General features: G+C 35.1%; 1 protein-coding gene across 9 annotated transcripts in view; it reads left to right on the plus strand.

Moving 5' to 3' along the window:
- The window catches only part of MBD5 (methyl-CpG binding domain protein 5), a 438,997-nt gene that overhangs the window by 379,751 nt on the left and 39,523 nt on the right, over positions 1–19,723 (plus strand). For all 9 annotated transcript variants that reach the window (XM_041739751.1, XM_041739750.1, XM_041739753.1 and 6 more), the window contains 3 exons: positions 48–150; positions 1,211–1,391; positions 5,990–8,125. In XM_041739751.1, coding sequence (XP_041595685.1) covers positions 48–150; positions 1,211–1,391; positions 5,990–8,125 — 2,420 coding nt within the window. The remainder of the gene's footprint in view (positions 1–47; positions 151–1,210; positions 1,392–5,989; positions 8,126–19,723) is intronic.

Here is a 19,723-nt window from a genome sequence, read left to right on the forward strand (position 1 = left end):
GTGTAGTCAGAATTATTTCCTGATGTTTTTTTAAACTATTTTTACAGTCCCAGTGGGTCTTTGTTATCTTGCTTGGAGCAGGTTAAAACATACCTGCTTACTGACGGAACATGCAAGTGTGGCTTGGAATGTCCTCTTATTCTTCCCAAGGTAACCATTTCACAATAGATCTGTTGGCAGTTTTGTATTTTTTTAGGTGTTTCATATATTTGCTTTTCTCATTTGGCATTTCATTTTTATATTACTTCTCCCCAATCATATGTGCATTTTAAAGCCTTTATCTAATTAGGTATCTTTTGCATGTGTTCTGGAATGCTTAAAAATTGTAGAAAATGTTCAACTCCTTGCCATTTTCAAAGGTGACAAATCTATATTCATATTAAATACTTCATCAAAATCTTTTTGGCACCTTTTTATTTGAGCTATACCCATGCTATTTAGTAGTGCATTTTCCCCCTACTGTAACTGCTCAATTTGCAATATTATTTTTTTGCACTGGTATTGATAAATCTGCCACAAATATTTCTAAAATCACAAAGCTGAACCCTCCGAGCCAAAAGTAAAACAGTTTTAGTCCTTTACAAGGTAAAAAATAGTTATTTTAAATGATAAAATATTATTTAGAATAGAATAGAAATGGGTCATTGTTCTTTGAATATCTATTATGTGCTAATTTCAGAACTAAAGATTAATAAATAATTTTTCCTTTTATTTATGTCACCTCATTCACCACCCCCCCCAAAAAAAAGCATTTAAGTATATATGCAATAGGTAATAAGATTTTTTAAAAATAGAGTAATAGACTTTTTAAATCCATGGAAAGGTAAAATTAATACAGTAGTAAAATAAAGCCAAAGAAAAAGTTAGCAGGTAGAAAGGTCAGCTTTTAGGGATTTTTAACTGTACTTTTGTTTTTGTACTGTTATAACATCAGAAAGTATCTAAAATTGGAAACATCAGACATTATGCCTTTCCATATCTTTATCTTGGTTGTCTTATTTCCACTACTTACTTTGTCACTAAAAACCAAGAGTTCGGCAGAAGTATTTGTTATACTTATATATAAAGTTGTTTTCTTAAATTTAAAAACCTCAGACAGTTTTATTCAAATTTATGGCTTAATCTACGCAAAACTTTTCTTTTAACAAGAGGATTTTTTTTAATTTAATGTTTTTATAGACATATTCTAAACAGAGAATTCTTTTTTCAGGTGTTTAATTTTGATCCTGGAGCTGCTGTGAAACAGAGAACCGCAGAAGATGTTAAAGCAGATGAAGATGTCACAAAGCTATGCATACATAAAAGAAAAATCATTGCCGTGGCCACACTTCACAAAAGCATGGAAGCCCCACATCCTTCTCTGGTGCTCACCAGTCCCGGGGGAGGAACAAGTATGTAATATAGTGAAAGGTTTAGAAATTTGCCTCCCCAACTTCTCTCCTAAAGGAGTCCCTGGAAATCACTTTGCCAAACATTTTCTGAGTCCCCTTTTGAAACATGCAGAATGCTTTTAAAGTTATATATGTCTTATCTTTTCTTTTCTTTTTTTTTTTTTTTTTTTACAAATAGCAGATCAGTCTGGAAAATTCCTATGAAGTTGTCTTCCCAGATTTCCTGAATCATTGAGTTAACTCAGCCGAATAAATACCAATTAACACATAACAAATGCTATGCAAGTTCCCAGAGCTGAACTAACAAAGGAGAAAGTGCCATTGGTTTTTAGGAAACAAAGTAACCTTTTTCCTAGAGCTGGTTTGGATGCGTGATATCAAGTCCTCAAGCAGAACCAGCAGTATTGCCAGAGCTAGCAGTGTTATTCTCTCAGTCACTCAATAGCTATTTCTTGAGCACCTACTAAGAGAAATCACCTTGTCAGGAACTTTTCATACCTCCAACACACACAGACAGACACACACACACACATACACACACATGCTTTTATTTTCTAAAAATTTCAAAGCTGCAGAAAAATTACATAAACAGTTCATGAGCACCCAAGTACCCTTCCCTTAAGTTCAACAATTAACATTTTGTGGCAGAGGTTGCAAATATTATGACAACTCATCCCAAAATACTTCCGCACATATGGGTGTTTGCCTATACAAACCGCAATCTAATTATCACATTCAAAAACTTTAGCACTTATTATCCAATATGCAGTATATATAATTAGAATGTAATTGTCCTAATAAATTCCAGTTCTCCTAATAATTTTTAGATTTTTTTTTTTTAATTTTTAGATTTTTTTAAACCATGGATGCAATCAAAGATTGTACAACTGTACTAAATTGTTATACTTCCTTAATCTACACCAATTTCCCAGTCTTTTAAAATCTGGTTTTGGAGAGCCCAGTTCAGTTTTATAGATGTTCCTCAATTTGGATTTGCCTGATTGTTTCCTCATATTTACTTATACTCACAAGGTTAAACACAATTTGGTAGAATATTGCATAGGTGATGTGGTTTTGTTTTGTTTAAGATTTTATTTATTTATTCATGGGAGAGACACAGGCAGAGGGAGAAGCAGGCTCCCTGCGGGGAGCCCGTTGCAGGACTCAATCCCAGGACCCGGGGGTCACAACCTGAGCCAAAGGCAGACGCTCAACCACTAAGCCACCCAGGTGTCCCTGCATAGATGATATTATGTCCTTATTAGGAGTCACATAATGTCAATTTATCCTATATTGAAGACATTAAGCTTGAGTGCTTGGTTAAAGTTATATACTTATCCAATTTCTCCATTGTTGTGGTAACTTTTCCCATTATGCCTCATATTTAATTTGTGGAATTATACTTTGAGACTCAGGAACTTCTTTTTATATGAGCTAGGATGTGAATTCCCTCCAAAATATTACAATCAACCTAACACTTGAGTAATAATTCGAGATAACATGTGGTTGAGCACCAAAGCATTTGTTTATGAAGGATAAATGATATCATTCTGCAGAGTTCTGAAAAATAGGAACAATGAGTGTAACTTGTAGTGATCAGAGAAGGCTTTCTGGTCAACCCCAGATTTGAACCAGCCCTGGAAAATGGTAAGATTTGGACATATAAGGGAAATAAGAAATGCTTATTCAGTATTCATTATGTATAAGTATAACATAATTAAGAGATGATGTGGACACTAATCTGACTTGATTGGAAGGTTAAATTTGTGTAGGTAAGTGTAGGCCAAATTATTGACAGCTTTAGATAGAGTAGTTGTGACAGCATATAGGTAATTAAAGAATCACACTTAGAACTCCTATAAAGAACAAGAAGGGACAAATTTGAAGAGAGCTACTCTTCAGTAACTCTAACCTTTGAACTCTAACAAGAATGATCAGGATAAAATTGCTCCACAAAGGTATATAAGAAAAAAAATTCAGGGAATTTTTCTTGGTTTTTTTTTTGTTTGTTTTTGTTTTTTTTATGAGCTACATTTTTTTTTAAGTTAAGAGATACAGCAAAAGCTTAAAGATATATTTAACTGTTATAAATTATTTGGAATTTACCATTATCTTGCCACCTTGATTAGCTACATTTTTATTTTGCATATTACCTTGCATCTGTCTACCGCCATTCTCATATCACAGTATATCAATTTTACCTCTTTCTACAAAGTCTGCCTTGCCCCTTTTTTTTAATTACCCTAGCAGAATCTTGATCTAGGTCCTTTATCACACCCTATACATACAGGCTTCATTATTGAAATTAAAGGTAAATCTTTAACCAGCATAGGCATAAATGGTACATCTCACCCCCTTTTAAAATGATATGATTTATTGGATTAACTGCTACTCTTTTACTAGCTTCAGACATAGCATTTATCTTACTTTCCCAATATTAAACTGTATTATAGGGTTGGGATTTAAATAAAAGTTAAGAAGACTCATGTAGTAATTTTCACTCCTCTTTAGTTTACATACATGAGGATATATTTAGTTTCTGTCTGTTCTTTTGAAAGGTCTACTTGAGTGTACACGTAAACACTTGAGTGCCCAGCATTTCCACTTGCCAACTCTTGTAATACTTTAGCTCCTAAACATAACATAACGTTGGCATGACTTTTGTTTGTTTATTCAGTATTCCTGCCATTTTAAAGATGGTAACTACTTTTCCCCAGGTATGGAAGAAATCCTTTCTAAGCCACAGCTGTTTTCTAAATTCTGTGGAATATAAGAATGCCAGTATCTATATTTTCAATCATTGAACTATAGATAATTATATAAATAACAATAAAAGATACAACTCAGTGGTTTTGGTGCTAACGAGGACACAGTTAATCATATAATAATGCTAGTGGTGTTAATACAGACAACTGTGCTCTCAGTAGCTGCTAGGCGCAATGCCTCAAATATTTGTCATAGAGTATTCCTTTAACTGTAAACTTTAAAATTCTGTCTTTAACAAGAAAATAAGTTCAGTTGGGTTTATCTGCTGCAGTTCTCTTATATCAGTGGTTCTCAGCTTTTCATATATTATGTGCCAAAACCACTCTATCAAATAAGCTCTACCATACTAGAAACAGAAAGCCCACTTTTCCAAGAAAAGTATATATGTTCACTGCATTCTCTTCTTTAATGTGCTCTACCTAGACTCCTGTATACCCCAGGTTGAAAACCACTGTCTTAGAAATTGTTACAATATAATTTTACCTGTATACTATCTAGCAGGTAGGAGAAGTATATTTATCTTAGGTGTACCATTATCCACCTAAGTAAATATACCTCTGATTGCCAGGGAACCCAAGTATACTTGCTAATGTTTTGCCAGTCTCAGAATTGGGGTGGCCAACACCTACTATAAAGGTACCACTTCCATTGCCTGCGCCTGTAACAGACACATTCACATTTTCTCACAGAGCCCAGCTAGGGTGCAACAGCCTTTCGACATAGCTCTCTAAGCAGCCATCACCAGATGATGGGAATCAGCATGTGAAACTGATTTTATTTAGAAGGCACAACTTTATAAATTGTTAAATGTCCTCAAGGGCTAAAAAGCTTAAACCTAGGATTCTTACATGATAGAATGAAAATTCTCTATGATGAGCCAGCTTGCTTTTGTTACCTATATTCTATTTGATCTCCAAAAGAACAGAAGGGGTTCCAAAAAGCCAAGGAGGGAGGAATGCTTGCAGCAAAAAGAGAATACTCAAATGGAACCCAGTACAGAAGATTTTAGCATTCCGAGTAAATTTTGCATAGGAACTCTATCCTGATAAAAGAATCACAGTCTTTTACCTATGTTGGTTGACTAAGGCTGTTTTGACAATAATGGCTGATGAAGGGCAAAGAAATTGCCACGTTATACTGTTACAGACTTGATGAAGCTAAGCATGATTGCAGTATCACTGCACTTACTATTGTTATCACTCCCATTTTAAAAGATTCAAAATCCCATTCACTTACTTCACAAAAGTTAAGATTCTCTTGCTCTGACAGTGAGAATGTTGAGATAAGGAAGAGTTTTTGTAGCTATCCTGGGGAAGTTTGAGTAAGGCAACAGAAACATTTAGAGGGTAATGCATTTTCTGATGAAAATAGCAATTCATTTAAATTAGAGGAGAACATGCCGTACAGATTGTAATTTTCTACTGTAACCCCATTCTTAAAAAACTCATATCCAACAAGATAGTAACATTACTATTTCCATATAGGGTCTCAATCTTGATTTTTATATCATAAATATTATTAGAATGGCTCTGTATGTACTGATTCAGATCCCTATCCTTTCTCATCCAATAAGAAGTAAACACCCATAATGAGCAGTTATGGAGAACCTTTGGTGAGCTAAGGGAGAAAAATGTGAATTCTCTTCCATCCAAGTTTACTATCGAGTCCAGAACCTTTTTTTTTTTTTAATTGCACAGAGTCACAACTTCTTTTTGCCAATTTCTATTTCCAGACACCTTCCCTTCTGCAGTTCCTCCTTTCCTTCCCTCCCCCCATGCCAACACAAAAGAATTGAGACTACTAACAGAATTTCTGTTTGTCTTTCACATCAGATGCAACTCCAGTAGTACCTTCACGGGCAGCAACTCCAAGATCCGTAAGAAATAAGTCGCATGAAGGAATTACAAATTCTGTAATGCCTGAATGTAAGAATCCTTTCAAGTTAATGATCGGATCATCCAATGCCATGGGAAGGCTATATGTACAAGAACTGCCTGGAAGCCAGCAACAAGAACTCCACCCTGTCTACCCCCGGCAGAGATTGGGCAGCAGTGAACATGGACAGAAATCTCCATTCCGTGGCAGCCACGGAGGCCTGCCCAGCCCAGCATCATCAGGTTCCCAGATATATGGAGACGGCTCAATCTCTCCAAGGACTGACCCACTCGGAAGCCCAGATGTCTTCACAAGAAATAATCCTGGTTTTCATGGAGCTCCCAATTCTAGTCCTATTCATTTGAATAGGACTCCTCTTTCTCCACCTTCAGTAATGCTACATGGTTCTCCTGTACAGTCATCCTGTGCAATGGCTGGAAGGACTAATATACCTCTTTCCCCAACCTTGACTACAAAGAGTCCAGTAATGAAAAAACCAATGTGTAATTTTTCAACTAATATGGAAATACCACGAGCAATGTTCCACCACAAACCACCCCAAGGCCCACCTCCCCCTCCTCCACCTTCTTGTGCTCTTCAGAAAAAGCCATTAACATCTGAGAAAGATCCACTTGGCATTCTTGACCCTATTCCTAGTAAACCGGTGAATCAGAACCCTGTTATCATTAATCCAACTAGTTTCCATTCAAATGTCCACTCTCAGGTACCTGTGATGAATGTAAGCATGCCTCCTGCTGTTGTTCCTTTGCCAAGTAATCTCCCTTTGCCAACCGTAAAACCTGGTCATATGAATCATGGGAGTCATATACAAAGAGTTCAGCATTCAGCTTCAACCTCCTTGTCCCCTTCTCCAGTGACATCCCCAGTGCACATGATGGGGACTGGAATTGGAAGGATTGAGGCATCGCCCCAAAGATCACGCTCATCTTCCACATCATCAGATCATGGAAATTTCATGATGCCACCTCTAGGACCCCAGGCCACTTGTAGTGGTATTAAGGTTCCACCCAGGTCACCAAGGTCAACGATAGGGTCCCCAAGGCCATCAATGCCATCAAGCCCTTCTACCAAGTCCGATGGACATCATCAGTACAAGGATATCCCTAACCCATTAATTGCTGGAATGAGTAATGTACTAAATACCCCAAGCAGTGCAGCTTTTCCTACTGCACCTGCCGGAAGTGGTTCTGTAAAGAGTCAGCCTGGTTTGCTGGGAATGCCTTTAAATCAGATCTTGAACCAGCACAATGCTGCCTCCTTTCCAGCAAGTAGTTTACTCTCAGCAGCAGCCAAAGCACAGCTAGCAAATCAAAACAAACTTGCTGGTAACAACTGTAGCAGCAGTAGCAATTCTGGAGCTGTTGCTGGCAGTGGCAACACTGAAGGACATAGCACTTTAAACACCATGTTCCCTCCTACTGCCAACATGCTTCTCCCAACAGGGGAAGGGCAAAGTGGTCGAGCAGCACTAAGAGATAAGCTGATGTCTCAGCAAAAAGACTCATTGCGGAAAAGAAAACAGCCACCTACGACAGTGTTGAGTTTGCTCAGACAGTCTCAAATGGATAGTTCTGCGGTTCCTAAACCTGGACCCGACTTGCTAAGAAAGCAGGGTCAGGGTTCATTTCCCATCAGTTCAATGTCTCAGTTACTACAGTCTATGAGTTGTCAAAGCTCTCACTTGAGTAGCAATAGTACCCCGGGTTGTGGGGGCTCAAATACTGCTTTGCCTTGCTCTGCTAACCAGCTGCATTTTACAGATCCCAGTATGAACTCCAGTGCTCTTCAGAATTCACTGACACAGAACATACCTTTGAGAGGGGAAGCCGTGCACTGCCACAATGCAAACACTAACTTTGTTCACAGTAACAGTCCAGTCCCAAACCACCATCTTGCAGGTTTAATAAATCAGATTCAGGCTAGCGGGAACTGTGGGATGCTCAGTCAGTCGGGCATGGCTTTAGGAAATTCATTACATCCCAATCCACCTCAGTCAAGAATTTCAACGTCCTCCACTCCAGTGATACCAAACAGCATTGTTAGCAGCTATAATCAAACAAGTTCTGAAGCAGGTATGGTTTTATTAGAAAAAAGTACCCCAAGGTACTAAACTTTTCTACACTTTTTAAAATTTGTACCAAAATATTTATTATGATAAGAAATGATCCTTTCCCCATTGTGAAATTGTCGTCATTTCTTTAGTATTTATAATTTTATTTACAGAATGCTAGGGAATTGTCTATTAGAAAAAAGAACAACCAAGGGGATTCCATGTGTTTCCGTTATTTGTTGTCAATCTGTGTCATTTTGAATTTTGTTTGACTTTCAGTTGGTTATATAACCATTGGACTCTAAACTACGAAAGAAGCCATAGAAGGCAGGGTTTCCCGGTTCATGAGACATGTACTTGGTCTATGCCAATATTAAAGCCGTTTCCCCTAGCTTTTGTTTGTATTCAGGTAAATGACACTGATCTTGGAAAACCCAAAAAAGGCAAAAATAAATGGATTTTTTTTGTTCTTGCTGCTGAACAGAAATAGGTGAATGGATAGGAAAAGGTAACTAGAAGTTGTATGAAGTAGAAAGCTGCCTTCTAATGTGTTCTCTTATCCTAGTTTGCTATCCTTTATTATTATTTGTTTGAGAAAATTCAAAAATGGATATTGGCTACTCCCTTTTAAAAAAGGTAATAATTTAAGTTTTCTAATAAAAAAAGGCTTGAAAACCTGATTTCCAGAATTTTTGATCTTGAAACTGTTTTACAATTCTCTTGTAGAAGTTAACCATTATTTTTACCATTGACATTAAGGTTTTGAACCCAAATTTGTTATATCTCATCATCCACTATAATGAAGGAGACAAATTTATTTAAAAGTAAACACATTAGAAAGATTTGTGTTTTGTGCAATAGAATCATCAGAAATTGTTTTAAAAATCATAAAGAAGCACAAAAGAGGTAAATTCTTTGAGACATCAGAAAATTTGATCATGGAAGTGTTAGAAAGAATATTCAAAATCCAACACTGATGATTTCAGAGGTTTGTAGGAAATGACAGGGAGGAAAGGAAAGATAATTGTAGGGACAGTATTATTCAGATATGAAAACAGTGGGCTTTGCCAACCAAATTGTTACTGGAAATGAGAAAACTGCTGAGGCTTTTACTAATAAGCTATTGTATAGATATGTATAGACTGTAATATACCATCATGCTGGAGAAGCATTAGAACTTCATGTCTGTGTTGCTGATAGTAAAATCCAGTGTTTTTCCTTCCTGGTGTCACTACTTACACCTGCCATCCTCCACAACTTGTGTTACGTTTTATGTCTGGATGTCAGTGTTTAATGAAGAACTGCTCATTGACCCTCTTGTGTTAAAAAGAATATACGGTGGAGAAGATAATCAAAATGATTAGTGCCTTCTTGATATTCTTAGCCTAGAAAAATCTCATGGAACTATTTTGTATGTGTTTAACAGGATCCTTATTCCAAAGGGGCTTCCAACTTTTCAATGACTCATATTCCTTTTTAAATAATTCCACACAAGTGAAAATTTAATCTTATGCTTTTAGGAGATTAAAGCCACATAAAATCTGTAGCTATTTTAAGATATCCCGTATTTATTAAGCATGCCTTCAGTCATTTAGATGAGACATCGTTTAGTCTCCTTGTATTATATATCTTTACATAATTGATACCCCTTACCTCAACTTACTTTGTTTCAGGTCTGAGTTCATATTGCAAAGTGTATATATTTTATTAGTGATGTATTTAAGTTCATCCATAATGGAAAAGACCAACATTTATTTATATTTTTGTTTCTTCTGAATGTTAAGTTAATGGACTTAAATAATCTTAGACATGTATTCTCTTGTTCCATGCACTTCTGTAGAGTGTCAGATCTGGATTGCAAGTGCTGGGAGTGTCAAACACACAGGTTGAAAATGTATTAATATGAGAAAAGTGTTAGCATAGAAATAACTAACTGGGACAAGAATAAATGTCTAGTAATGATATGGATGCGACCAATCATGTGTAAGCTAACAGAAAGCATCTACTTGATAAAAATCTAGGTCAGTAAGAATTTTTAAAATATGAAATCTAATAAAATTAAATACTAATTAATGTGCATAGATCTGATGTGCAGCTGGTTGTGAAAATGGGTAGATTTACTAATTAATGTAATTCTTTTGTTGAGTTAAATATTGAAGAGGTCTCTAATGCCGTTTCTTTTTGATACACAGTAAACTGTATCAACTGAATGGACTGTCATTATAATTGCTTAGCCTAAATATTTATTTACACTGACATTTATTCACCTATCAAATAAGTACCAAGGCTAGGCATGCAGAGTGAGCTAGCAGATGACAGTCAAGCTATCCCTGTAACTTCTGCTACGTATTCCTAGCATACCAGTAAGACATCAGAAGAAAAACACATTTTATTCCTAAAATGTTGCTTACAGCTATCGAGTACTTATTGTGTCCCAGCTGATTTACCCATATTATTTCTAATTTGTATAGTTTTCCAAAGTATAAGGTATTATTGCCCCCATTTTAGAGATGAATGAGCATTGGAGAACGTAAATAGCTGTCCAAGATCATGCATAACTGAATTAAGACCTGAACTCAGGTTCAAATGATGCTAAAACCCTTTCTTCCCAACTGTGTAAGCTCTTCATTTAAAACATGTAGTAGTCAAAAATGCTGTTTTCAGTTTCAAAATCTTTGAAAATGCTCAACAGATAGTGAATTAAAGCACATCACTGTGTGTTAAAAGCCACATTTGTAAACTTTTGATGCACTTTTAGTCAGTTATTTTTGCCTTCTCTCTGGACTCTGGTCTCACAGTGTATAATGATTAGGGTGTATGTGTCAACACAGTTGAAATGTCCAAACTATCAAGAGAACTGCCCCTTGATTGTGAATCACATTTGGTGACATTTAATGAATTCGTATCACCTCACTTGATCAGATACGAATGGGTTTCCTGGTAGATCTTTGAAGGAGGCAACTATGCAGATGCTGGTTCTGCCCTTCCAAGCATGATCTAACCCAGCAAGGGTGAAAGAGCCCCCACGGGAACATGTTCTCTTCCCTTTGGTAACGGAACCTGGACAGAACTCAAGTGACCTGCTCGATCCAGTGCCTTTTCCACTCTCCTAAGCAGTTCAAAAATGTTACAGTAAGACCTCAATTAAGTGGAGTAATCACCTGCTTTGAGAACACTTAATTCGATTGGTAATTTATTTTTTAAGAAACTTCATCTAAAGAGAGTTTTTCTGTTATAAACAACCCAAATACTGATTTTTTTTTTTTTAGGCCTATATGTGAATTAGGCCATGGGACACATTTAAAAATGTATTACATCTCAAGTATGGGAATTGGAGGCAGAAGTCATTTTTGAAAATCAGATAAAAGATATAAAATACTTAGAAAATATTTCTAAAATTTAAGAATATACAAGGCTTTATTAATTCTATTTGGTGGTTTGAAATTGTCTTCCCATGAAAGCTCTCTGAACACTTTGCATTGTAAAGTTTACAGGTTTCTATTAACTTTTTGGACATCAAATGACAAGTAAAGTTTAATATTTCCATGTAACAGATTTAGAAAATGACCAGTAGGATACTTGCTGACATTCCTCCAGTTGTAAAGCAAAGCTCTGGTGGATCTGGCAACCAAACCCCAAAGTTCCTGATTCTCAGTCCAAACACTCACACTGCTGAATGCAGGTATGTTCTGAAGTCCATCAGTAGTGTACATTTAAAGCAACTTTCCATGTATGAAGAGAGCCAAGTTCCAGCAGTTTAAGTGGTTCCAGCACATGTCCTGTTGTGTTTGGGTTTAGAGAGGAATCCAAAATCAAGTGCCCTCAACTGGCAAATTTTATCAGGCCCGTGCCTCCTGACTGCTGCCCACTTGCTGGCCATAGAACAAAACCCCACATGCCAGTAACCCTGGCCTCTGCAGAGGACCTCGTCCCGTCAGTGTCCATGTGGCCTATGGTTTTTCACTATTTTCAAAGAAGCAAAAAATTTAGACTACTCTGCTCACCAACTTAATAACTGAACCTTACCCTCTCCAATGTGATAATCATTAAATACAACTTTTTCGCTTTAAAAGCCCTTTTATAGTTGCTTATTATTTTTTCAATAAAAAACATTTTATCAACTCTTCTAAACACATGAAAATATAATCCTCTGAAGAGGCAGAGCATGCGTTTGTACCAGAAGAGAAAATAAGTTGAACATTGATTTGCCTTAACTCTTAAAGAGATACATTAACTAACAAGAACATAAATAAACCCATGAGTGAATATATGTTCATGGATATTTATACATATTTTTTTAAACTCTGGAAAAGAAAGTGTTCTTCTTTCAGCACAAAATGCATTTGATTGAAATTCAGTACAGCCACTGATATGGTAGGTATAAGAGAATGAAATAGAGACCAAAGAAAAACACTGGGTAAAACTGCAAAGTAATGAGCTTGGTTTTTTGTGCTTTGTATTTATTTATTCTCAGAACATGCCAGTAAAGAAAATAAAGGGAAATCATCATTTCCGACATTTGAAGTTACAAGTGCAAAAAGATTATGGGATAAAGGGCTTAGGGTGGATTGTACTATAGAAGTTAGCCCTCTCAGGGTACCGGAAGTCTGTGTAGAAATAATCTTCTCATTGTAGAGAGACTAATGTAGAGTAAAGGGCAAAGGCTCCTTTCAGGTTGTGACTGAATTAATAATAGTTGCTATTAAAAGTATTTCCACCCAAATTTTTAAGTGCTCCAGATTTTATCCCTCATCTGATGCACAAGGCTTCTAGGTTCAAAGTTGCCTTCTGCTCTGTTTTTTAACCAAATACCAAAACTCTATTAAATTATTGATTGTGTGATAAAAATCTATGTCTGTTCTTTCAGTTAAGTTTTTGCAAAATGAGCCATTTCTTCTTTGCTGTAAGATATTTTTACAACAATGTCTTGCTGTTTAAGAAGGTTTCCTATTATCAGGGTTACACCACTTGTTTTGTTTACATATTCCAGGTTTAATGTTTCCTTGTGTACAAAAGAAGGAGTTAAAAAATGTTTGACTTTAGATATTGAGTATGTATAATCAAAGGTGAAAACAGAACTCAGAGTGGTGTGATATGTTTGCTGATTCAATGATCTATTTTGTACCTTTCAAGAAATAAATTGTCCCAGTGTGAAAATTGGGAGAATTTTATTCCATTGCAATACACTGAACTCACTTATAAAATCACTAGAAATCCTTCAGTTCCCTAGGACATGCCTAAGCTATTATTTACTAAAATCAAGTGGTCTGAAAACATTGACGCAGCTTCTAAAAGTGCCCAAATTCTAGGCAGTAAATGTTAACTCTACAAGAATTTAACTCATTAGAAATCATGCTTAAAACCATTTCTGTGGTATTAACAAAATAGATTTCATTTCCACATGCATGTAGTACTAGATAAATCATAGAAGTTTTTCCTTTATAGGAACTTTCATCAAACAACATTAATGCCAATCAAGCAAAGAGTAAAGTAAAAATTATTTTGTAAGGATTACACTTCTTGAAAATTCAAAGTAACAACTCACCTTACAGATTAAAAATGGAACTAAATGACAGAAGTCTGAAGGAGTAGCTGAGGTACTCCTGGGGGAGAGCTGCTCCAGGAAATTTCAGAGACCCATGGGTACAGGTATAAGGGAGAGTGTTTACCATAGAGACCCTAGAGCAGGACTCTTGTGCTGCGCAACTCCACAGGGACACCTCTCACACTATATAGCCTGATAAACATGCTTCCTGGAACACAACTCCATAAAGTTGAGCAACCCAGAGACCTTTTGGTATTTCTTCTTACTGTGAGAAACTAACTTGCATTATAATCCACTACAGATATGTTTTTAATGTATAACAAAAGTTTCCTTAAAAATCTTATGTGATGCACCCTGACCTTTTTGATCCCATTCTAATCATATCTTACTCTACTTTTTTTCCTCTAAGACAGTCATGACCCACTGAAATGATTTTATCACCCACTAATGCAACACGACCCACTGTGTATATATAATATATAATATATAATTTTATATATAATTTAGTACTTATATGTGTATATATTTTATTTATACTAGAGATGTATTTTATTTATATATTTAAATATATAAACATTTTAAAATATATATTTTTTATATTTATATTATATTTCTGTTTATATGTGTGTGTGTGTATATATATATTATATTTCTGTTTATATGTGTGTGTGTGTATATATATATATATATACAGAAACAGTTTACACAAAATAATACCCCAGTTATACAATATATTCTTTTATTTTTCTATTTCATTTATCAAAATATAATGGTTGGGGCATTCTAAGTTGGTTTTGCAGCCCCAAATAGGCCTAAACTGTCTTAGAATATCCCTAAGGTAATTAACTCAGCAAATAATTATTGAGCACTTAGTATGTGCTAAGCACTTACAGCACTACAGATAAAGTAGTATACAATGGAAGAATTCAAAGTTAACTGTATTTATAACTTAGAAACTCAGTTTACTCTGCTCATTAAACAACATAAGGTGAGAAAACTTCTGAATGGAATATTGAAGCATTTTTTTTTAATTTTTAATTGTGACTCTACCCCCATATTCAGAGAGCAGAAATCTCACTAAGCAAGGGATTTAACCTCATTTCTCAATATTTGTTTCCTTACAATAAGTATTTTTTTAATGTGATAAAAAGGATTTGTAAAAAAAAAAAAAAAACTTTTGTTACTTGAGTAAACAATGGAAAATCTCAAGCTCTCAAGCATTTTTGCATTTATTTTAAGTTTTCGCAGTGATTCTCTGTGTTAAAGAAATAGAAATGATCAGTAGCAAAAAAAAAAATCACATCTGTCTCTCTTTTTTTTTTTTTTTTGTCTGACGCCATTACCAACACAAGACTGATCTTGATACAGTCATGATGACTCAAACATATTCCAATATTCAAGCTGCATCTCTTCCACCAGCTTTCCTCCTTCCCAGCAGGTTAGCCCTGCTAAGGGTGGAGAGCATTTCCTTAGATACTGCCGAGGATCCCTTCCCCCTCTTCTTCTGTGAGCACTTTGATTTGGGGTCCCTCCCTCCCTTCCTTTTAGGGAACAAACAGCCACTAGTCCGTAGGTCTTCCTGCCTACTTCTGGTAAAGGAATGCTAGGAATTTACATCAGGATCCAAAGCACATGGATTGAAATTGATGTATTTTTGTAAATACATACACCATGCCATTAAAATAATATCTTGTTGGAAGATGTAGACTTCTCATACAAGTTATCTATTTTTTTTAATCAATCCCTTAAATATAGAGGAGAAAATGTTACTATTTTCATGGGATTAAAAAATGAGTTACATTTATTCACTAGAGTATGATGTTTTCCCTTGCTTCTACAAGCATTCATTTTTATTAAGGATTACCATTGACCTTGTTTGCATTTAAAGTATACTTGCCAAAGCAAATGATAAAGGTCAAATGGCGAAGGTGTATCTTTTATATGACTCATTTCTTAGTTCTTGAATTTTTATGAATATAAATCAGTATTTGGGTATATCAACTTAGAATTTGGGCATATTCACTTAGAAAAAATTTTCTAACATAAAGTCATTTTTATTCTAAATTGGAAATATAGATCAAACTGGTGTAATGACATTTTTAAAACACTTATTTGTGTACTTGTCAAATCTGTGCCCATACAAAGACATGTCCAGCAATATTAATACTTAAGAGCCAACCATAGAAGAGTTTAGGATAATATGAACAATGACTTTTCTTAAAGAATATCGGTGATGAGAGAAATAAGTCTAAAGAGGTAGATTTTGCCTTGTTTTAAAAAGCAAGTTTTTTTTAAGGAGACAAACTAGTAATCATAAAAAAAATCATTTAAAACTCCTAAAAAATTGTTTAGTGGTGCTATTTCGGTATGTACAGACACATATACACTGACACACATCAAATTACATGTGTGGACAAAGAGTACTGTTTATATCTGGAAATCTACCCCACTGGGCAAGCCACCACTGTCCTTTCCTGATTGTCCTGGTTTATCTCAATCTCCGATTGGGTGTCTAGGGCACATGCTCTCACACCAGGAAAGTTTATCTGGGTGGCTTTCCAGTCTTATCTCGGCTTCATTAAAATCAACAGACAATGAGAAAGAGATTATGCCAGTTTATGGTGCTGCTGGCTGGTGTAAAATAATCATTTTTTCCCATTAAAGGACTTCTCCAACTCACTAACTTGTTCCAAGCCCCAGCTGCCTTTTGGTTGTTAAACTGCTAAATGTTTTGTGAATAGTTTGCTTTAAAAAAAAAAAAAATTTAGCAACTGTCCCTTTCATTAGTTTAAGCACAAAAACATCTTGGCTGGAAAAAAAAAATTCAGCTCTAAGAAAACATTTTTCCCCACATACTTCAAGAGACCATATGGTTTTTATGCAGAACTATGAAGTAGGTCTGCCAGAGTGCCTATTCAAGATTAAGTGGTTCAGAAATAAGCAATCTCCAATTTTGCTCCAGATATAAAAATCCAAGGTCCTCTGGATGACCCTAAGCATTACTGAGTGGCTTGAAGAACTCAGAGTACTTTGGGATGGACCTTTTCCTCCATAAGAGGATTTTTAACTGCCTGGAACACATGAGAGTCTAAAGTAACTTGTTCTCTTCTAAGGATCTTCTTTCCTGTCTCTTATCTCCCAGCTGTGGACAAACACTGGAGAGTCAATTTTCCCTTTCTCCACAAATGGGTGGTATTCTCTCCCTTACTTCCCATACACACATGCTACACACACAGCATCAAAAGCTCTGATTTCTAGAAGTTGAAAGCAGATTTTTTTTTTTAATCTTAATAGATTGATTCAACCAACATTTTTGGAATACCAACTAGGTGTTAAAGTCCACGTTAGGCCTTGGAAATAAGAAGTGATCCTTGCCTTAAAGGGTTTAGAAAGATGATTTCGAATTTCTGTGCTACTTTGTCTATCTATGGTGGGAGGGTAGAGGTGTGTGGAAAGCAGCTTACAATATTTTCAGTCACATCTGTTTGTTTTCAGGATGCATACCTCCATGCACTTTATTATCTCCTTGTCCACTCTCAAATCCCCAAACAAATGTTACCACTCACTTAGTTTACCCTACACCTTCACTTTTATAGTTGTCCTCTTGCTATATACCTGTTAAATCTCTTAGCATATTGCACTATCAGTTACACGAGCTGTATGAATAGAGCTTTAAAATTTCCTGATCCATAGAAGCTCTCAATAAATGTGTATTTGAGAGAGGAAAAAGAAGGACTGGGAGTTTTGTGCATTTATCTCTTTTCCTAAACTCTGACTTTCTGCAAGAAAAGGGCAGCATGCTGTTTTTGTTTTCATTGTTTTGTATCACCATTTCTATCCTTTTGTTCAACAGAGCATTCTTGTTTGTTGTTGAAAATTGGAGAAAATAAAAAATATGCCTTGATTTACATATTACCCTTAAGAAGTTTGGGATGTTCACCACCTTCTTGTTTGTAATACAAAAATACACACAGAGTAACCATATTTCTTTATTGTCATTCCTCAAGAATGTTTAAATAGAGAACTTGTAGAATAATGTCCCCAAATGGCTACTTTCTTGAATCCTAAATATGGATGCTTCTCATATAAAAAAAAAAAAAGACAAAAATATGAATGACAGTAACCTCTAAGGAAACCGTACATCTACAAAGCCTTGATAGAGTATTTTGAAAATGTATGCTCTGACTGCGGTTAGAGAAATGGTGATCTGTACCTTTAAATATGTCATTATTGGTTAGCAGATGAGGAGAAAGGCCACAGATAGTGATTACCAGTAAATAAGAGTTGTTATTACCTTGTTTAAAAAAATGGTTTCCAAATGCAAATAAAGCATAGTGCCTATTTATGGAAATAGCTAATTTTCAGAAGCAATGAAATGTTTAAGGTGTTGATTGTTTTATTACAAATCTGAATTAACATTTAAAGAATTGTACACCATATGCCTGCTTCAACATTCGAAATGTTCTTACTCTGCTCTTTGTGAACATAGTCATTGTTTCATAATAATATTTTATAAATATTTATATACTTTTAAACAGAGGGTTTTTTATCTCATTCTTGAAATGAAATATGGAGAACTTAAAAAAACAGACCTGACACCTGGAAAAAATTGCAGTCGTGCAATATAGCGATATTCTAGAAGGTGTGTTGGATTATACTGATGTATTCTTATTACTATTACTATATCACCACTACTAACTACAATTACTAATGTAAATAATAATGCTGACAATGATTGCTCCTTTTACTTGTACAGACTTTACACATTACGAGCCTTTCACTTACCTATTTTTGATTCTCACAACAATCATGCCACTCATACCAGTTTTTCCTGAGGAAAAATTCAAAAGTAGCAAGGTATCATATGCCGGAAGATGTTCATACCTGTGTTACATATAATGATGAAAAAATGAAAATATAAATGCCAAACTTTATCAGAATGATTCAATAAATATGATCAATCCGTATGTTACAAGGTTAAAAATATTAGTAGAAATGTCTGTATATCAAAAAGGAAAAATTCAAAAAAAAGGAAAAATTCTGGTGTTATTCTGTTAGAAGAAAACAAAAAGAATATAAAATTATATTTGCAATACTACTACAACTATGGAAACATTTCTGTGTATTTGTATTTGGACAGGCCTCAATGGTAACATGATCAAATATAAAGTTTTTTATGGCGTAGCACAGCAGTACAGTGTTAGAATTACTTTAGATTTTCAATAACACTGATGTTGTTCATTACATCATATACATGTTTAATATAAAGTTAAATGCATAAGCCTGTAACAGTATTTGCTCAATGCATATGTTACATAATGCATCTCTTTAGAGAAAGACCTTTTATGAAAAATATGACTGTAGGTTCCTTTTCAACAGAATGTGATTCTCCTACCCCATCTCTTGTGCATCTGAATCACCAGGGGTGATTTCAAAGAATACTACTGCCCAGGCTCTACTCCCAAGAGATGAGTTTTCGACTTATCTGGGATAGGGCCCAGGCATTGTTTTTGTTTGTTTGTTTGTTTGTTTGTTTGTTTAAAGTCCTCCAGGTAGTAATTCTATTGTGCAGCTTATCTCTATTGTGAGAACAACTAAAAGGATTATAATAAACAACTGAAAGTTTATATTTTTAAATATTAAGTTTCTTGAATTTTCACTCAAGCATAAGACTTTCAAGATTAAGAATGCTAAAAAAAAAGATTAAAAATGCTATTTAGGTGGTAGCATTTGGTCTGATTTAAGGAATGCTAAATGCAGAGTATCTTTATGCTATCAGAGTGACAAAGATTTAAAAAAATGATAAAATACAGTGTTGGTTAGAAATGAACACTGCCATACACTGTTTATAAAAATGTTAATGGAATGTGCATTGATCAACTTTGCTGTGGGACAGTTTGAGAATATGAATCCAAAGCTTTAAAAATATGTAAACCCTTTTATCCCTGGAATTCCACTTTTAAGAATTTATCCCTAGAAAATAATTGAGTGTATTGGCAAAGCTAAATTAACAAGAATGTTTATCATACTGTTGCTTACTAGAATAATTGTAATTTGATTGTAAACAATCAAATA

The sequence above is a fragment of the Vulpes lagopus genome, chromosome 24, assembly GCF_018345385.1.
Source record: "Vulpes lagopus strain Blue_001 chromosome 24, ASM1834538v1, whole genome shotgun sequence".
Taxonomy (NCBI): domain Eukaryota; kingdom Metazoa; phylum Chordata; class Mammalia; order Carnivora; family Canidae; genus Vulpes; species Vulpes lagopus.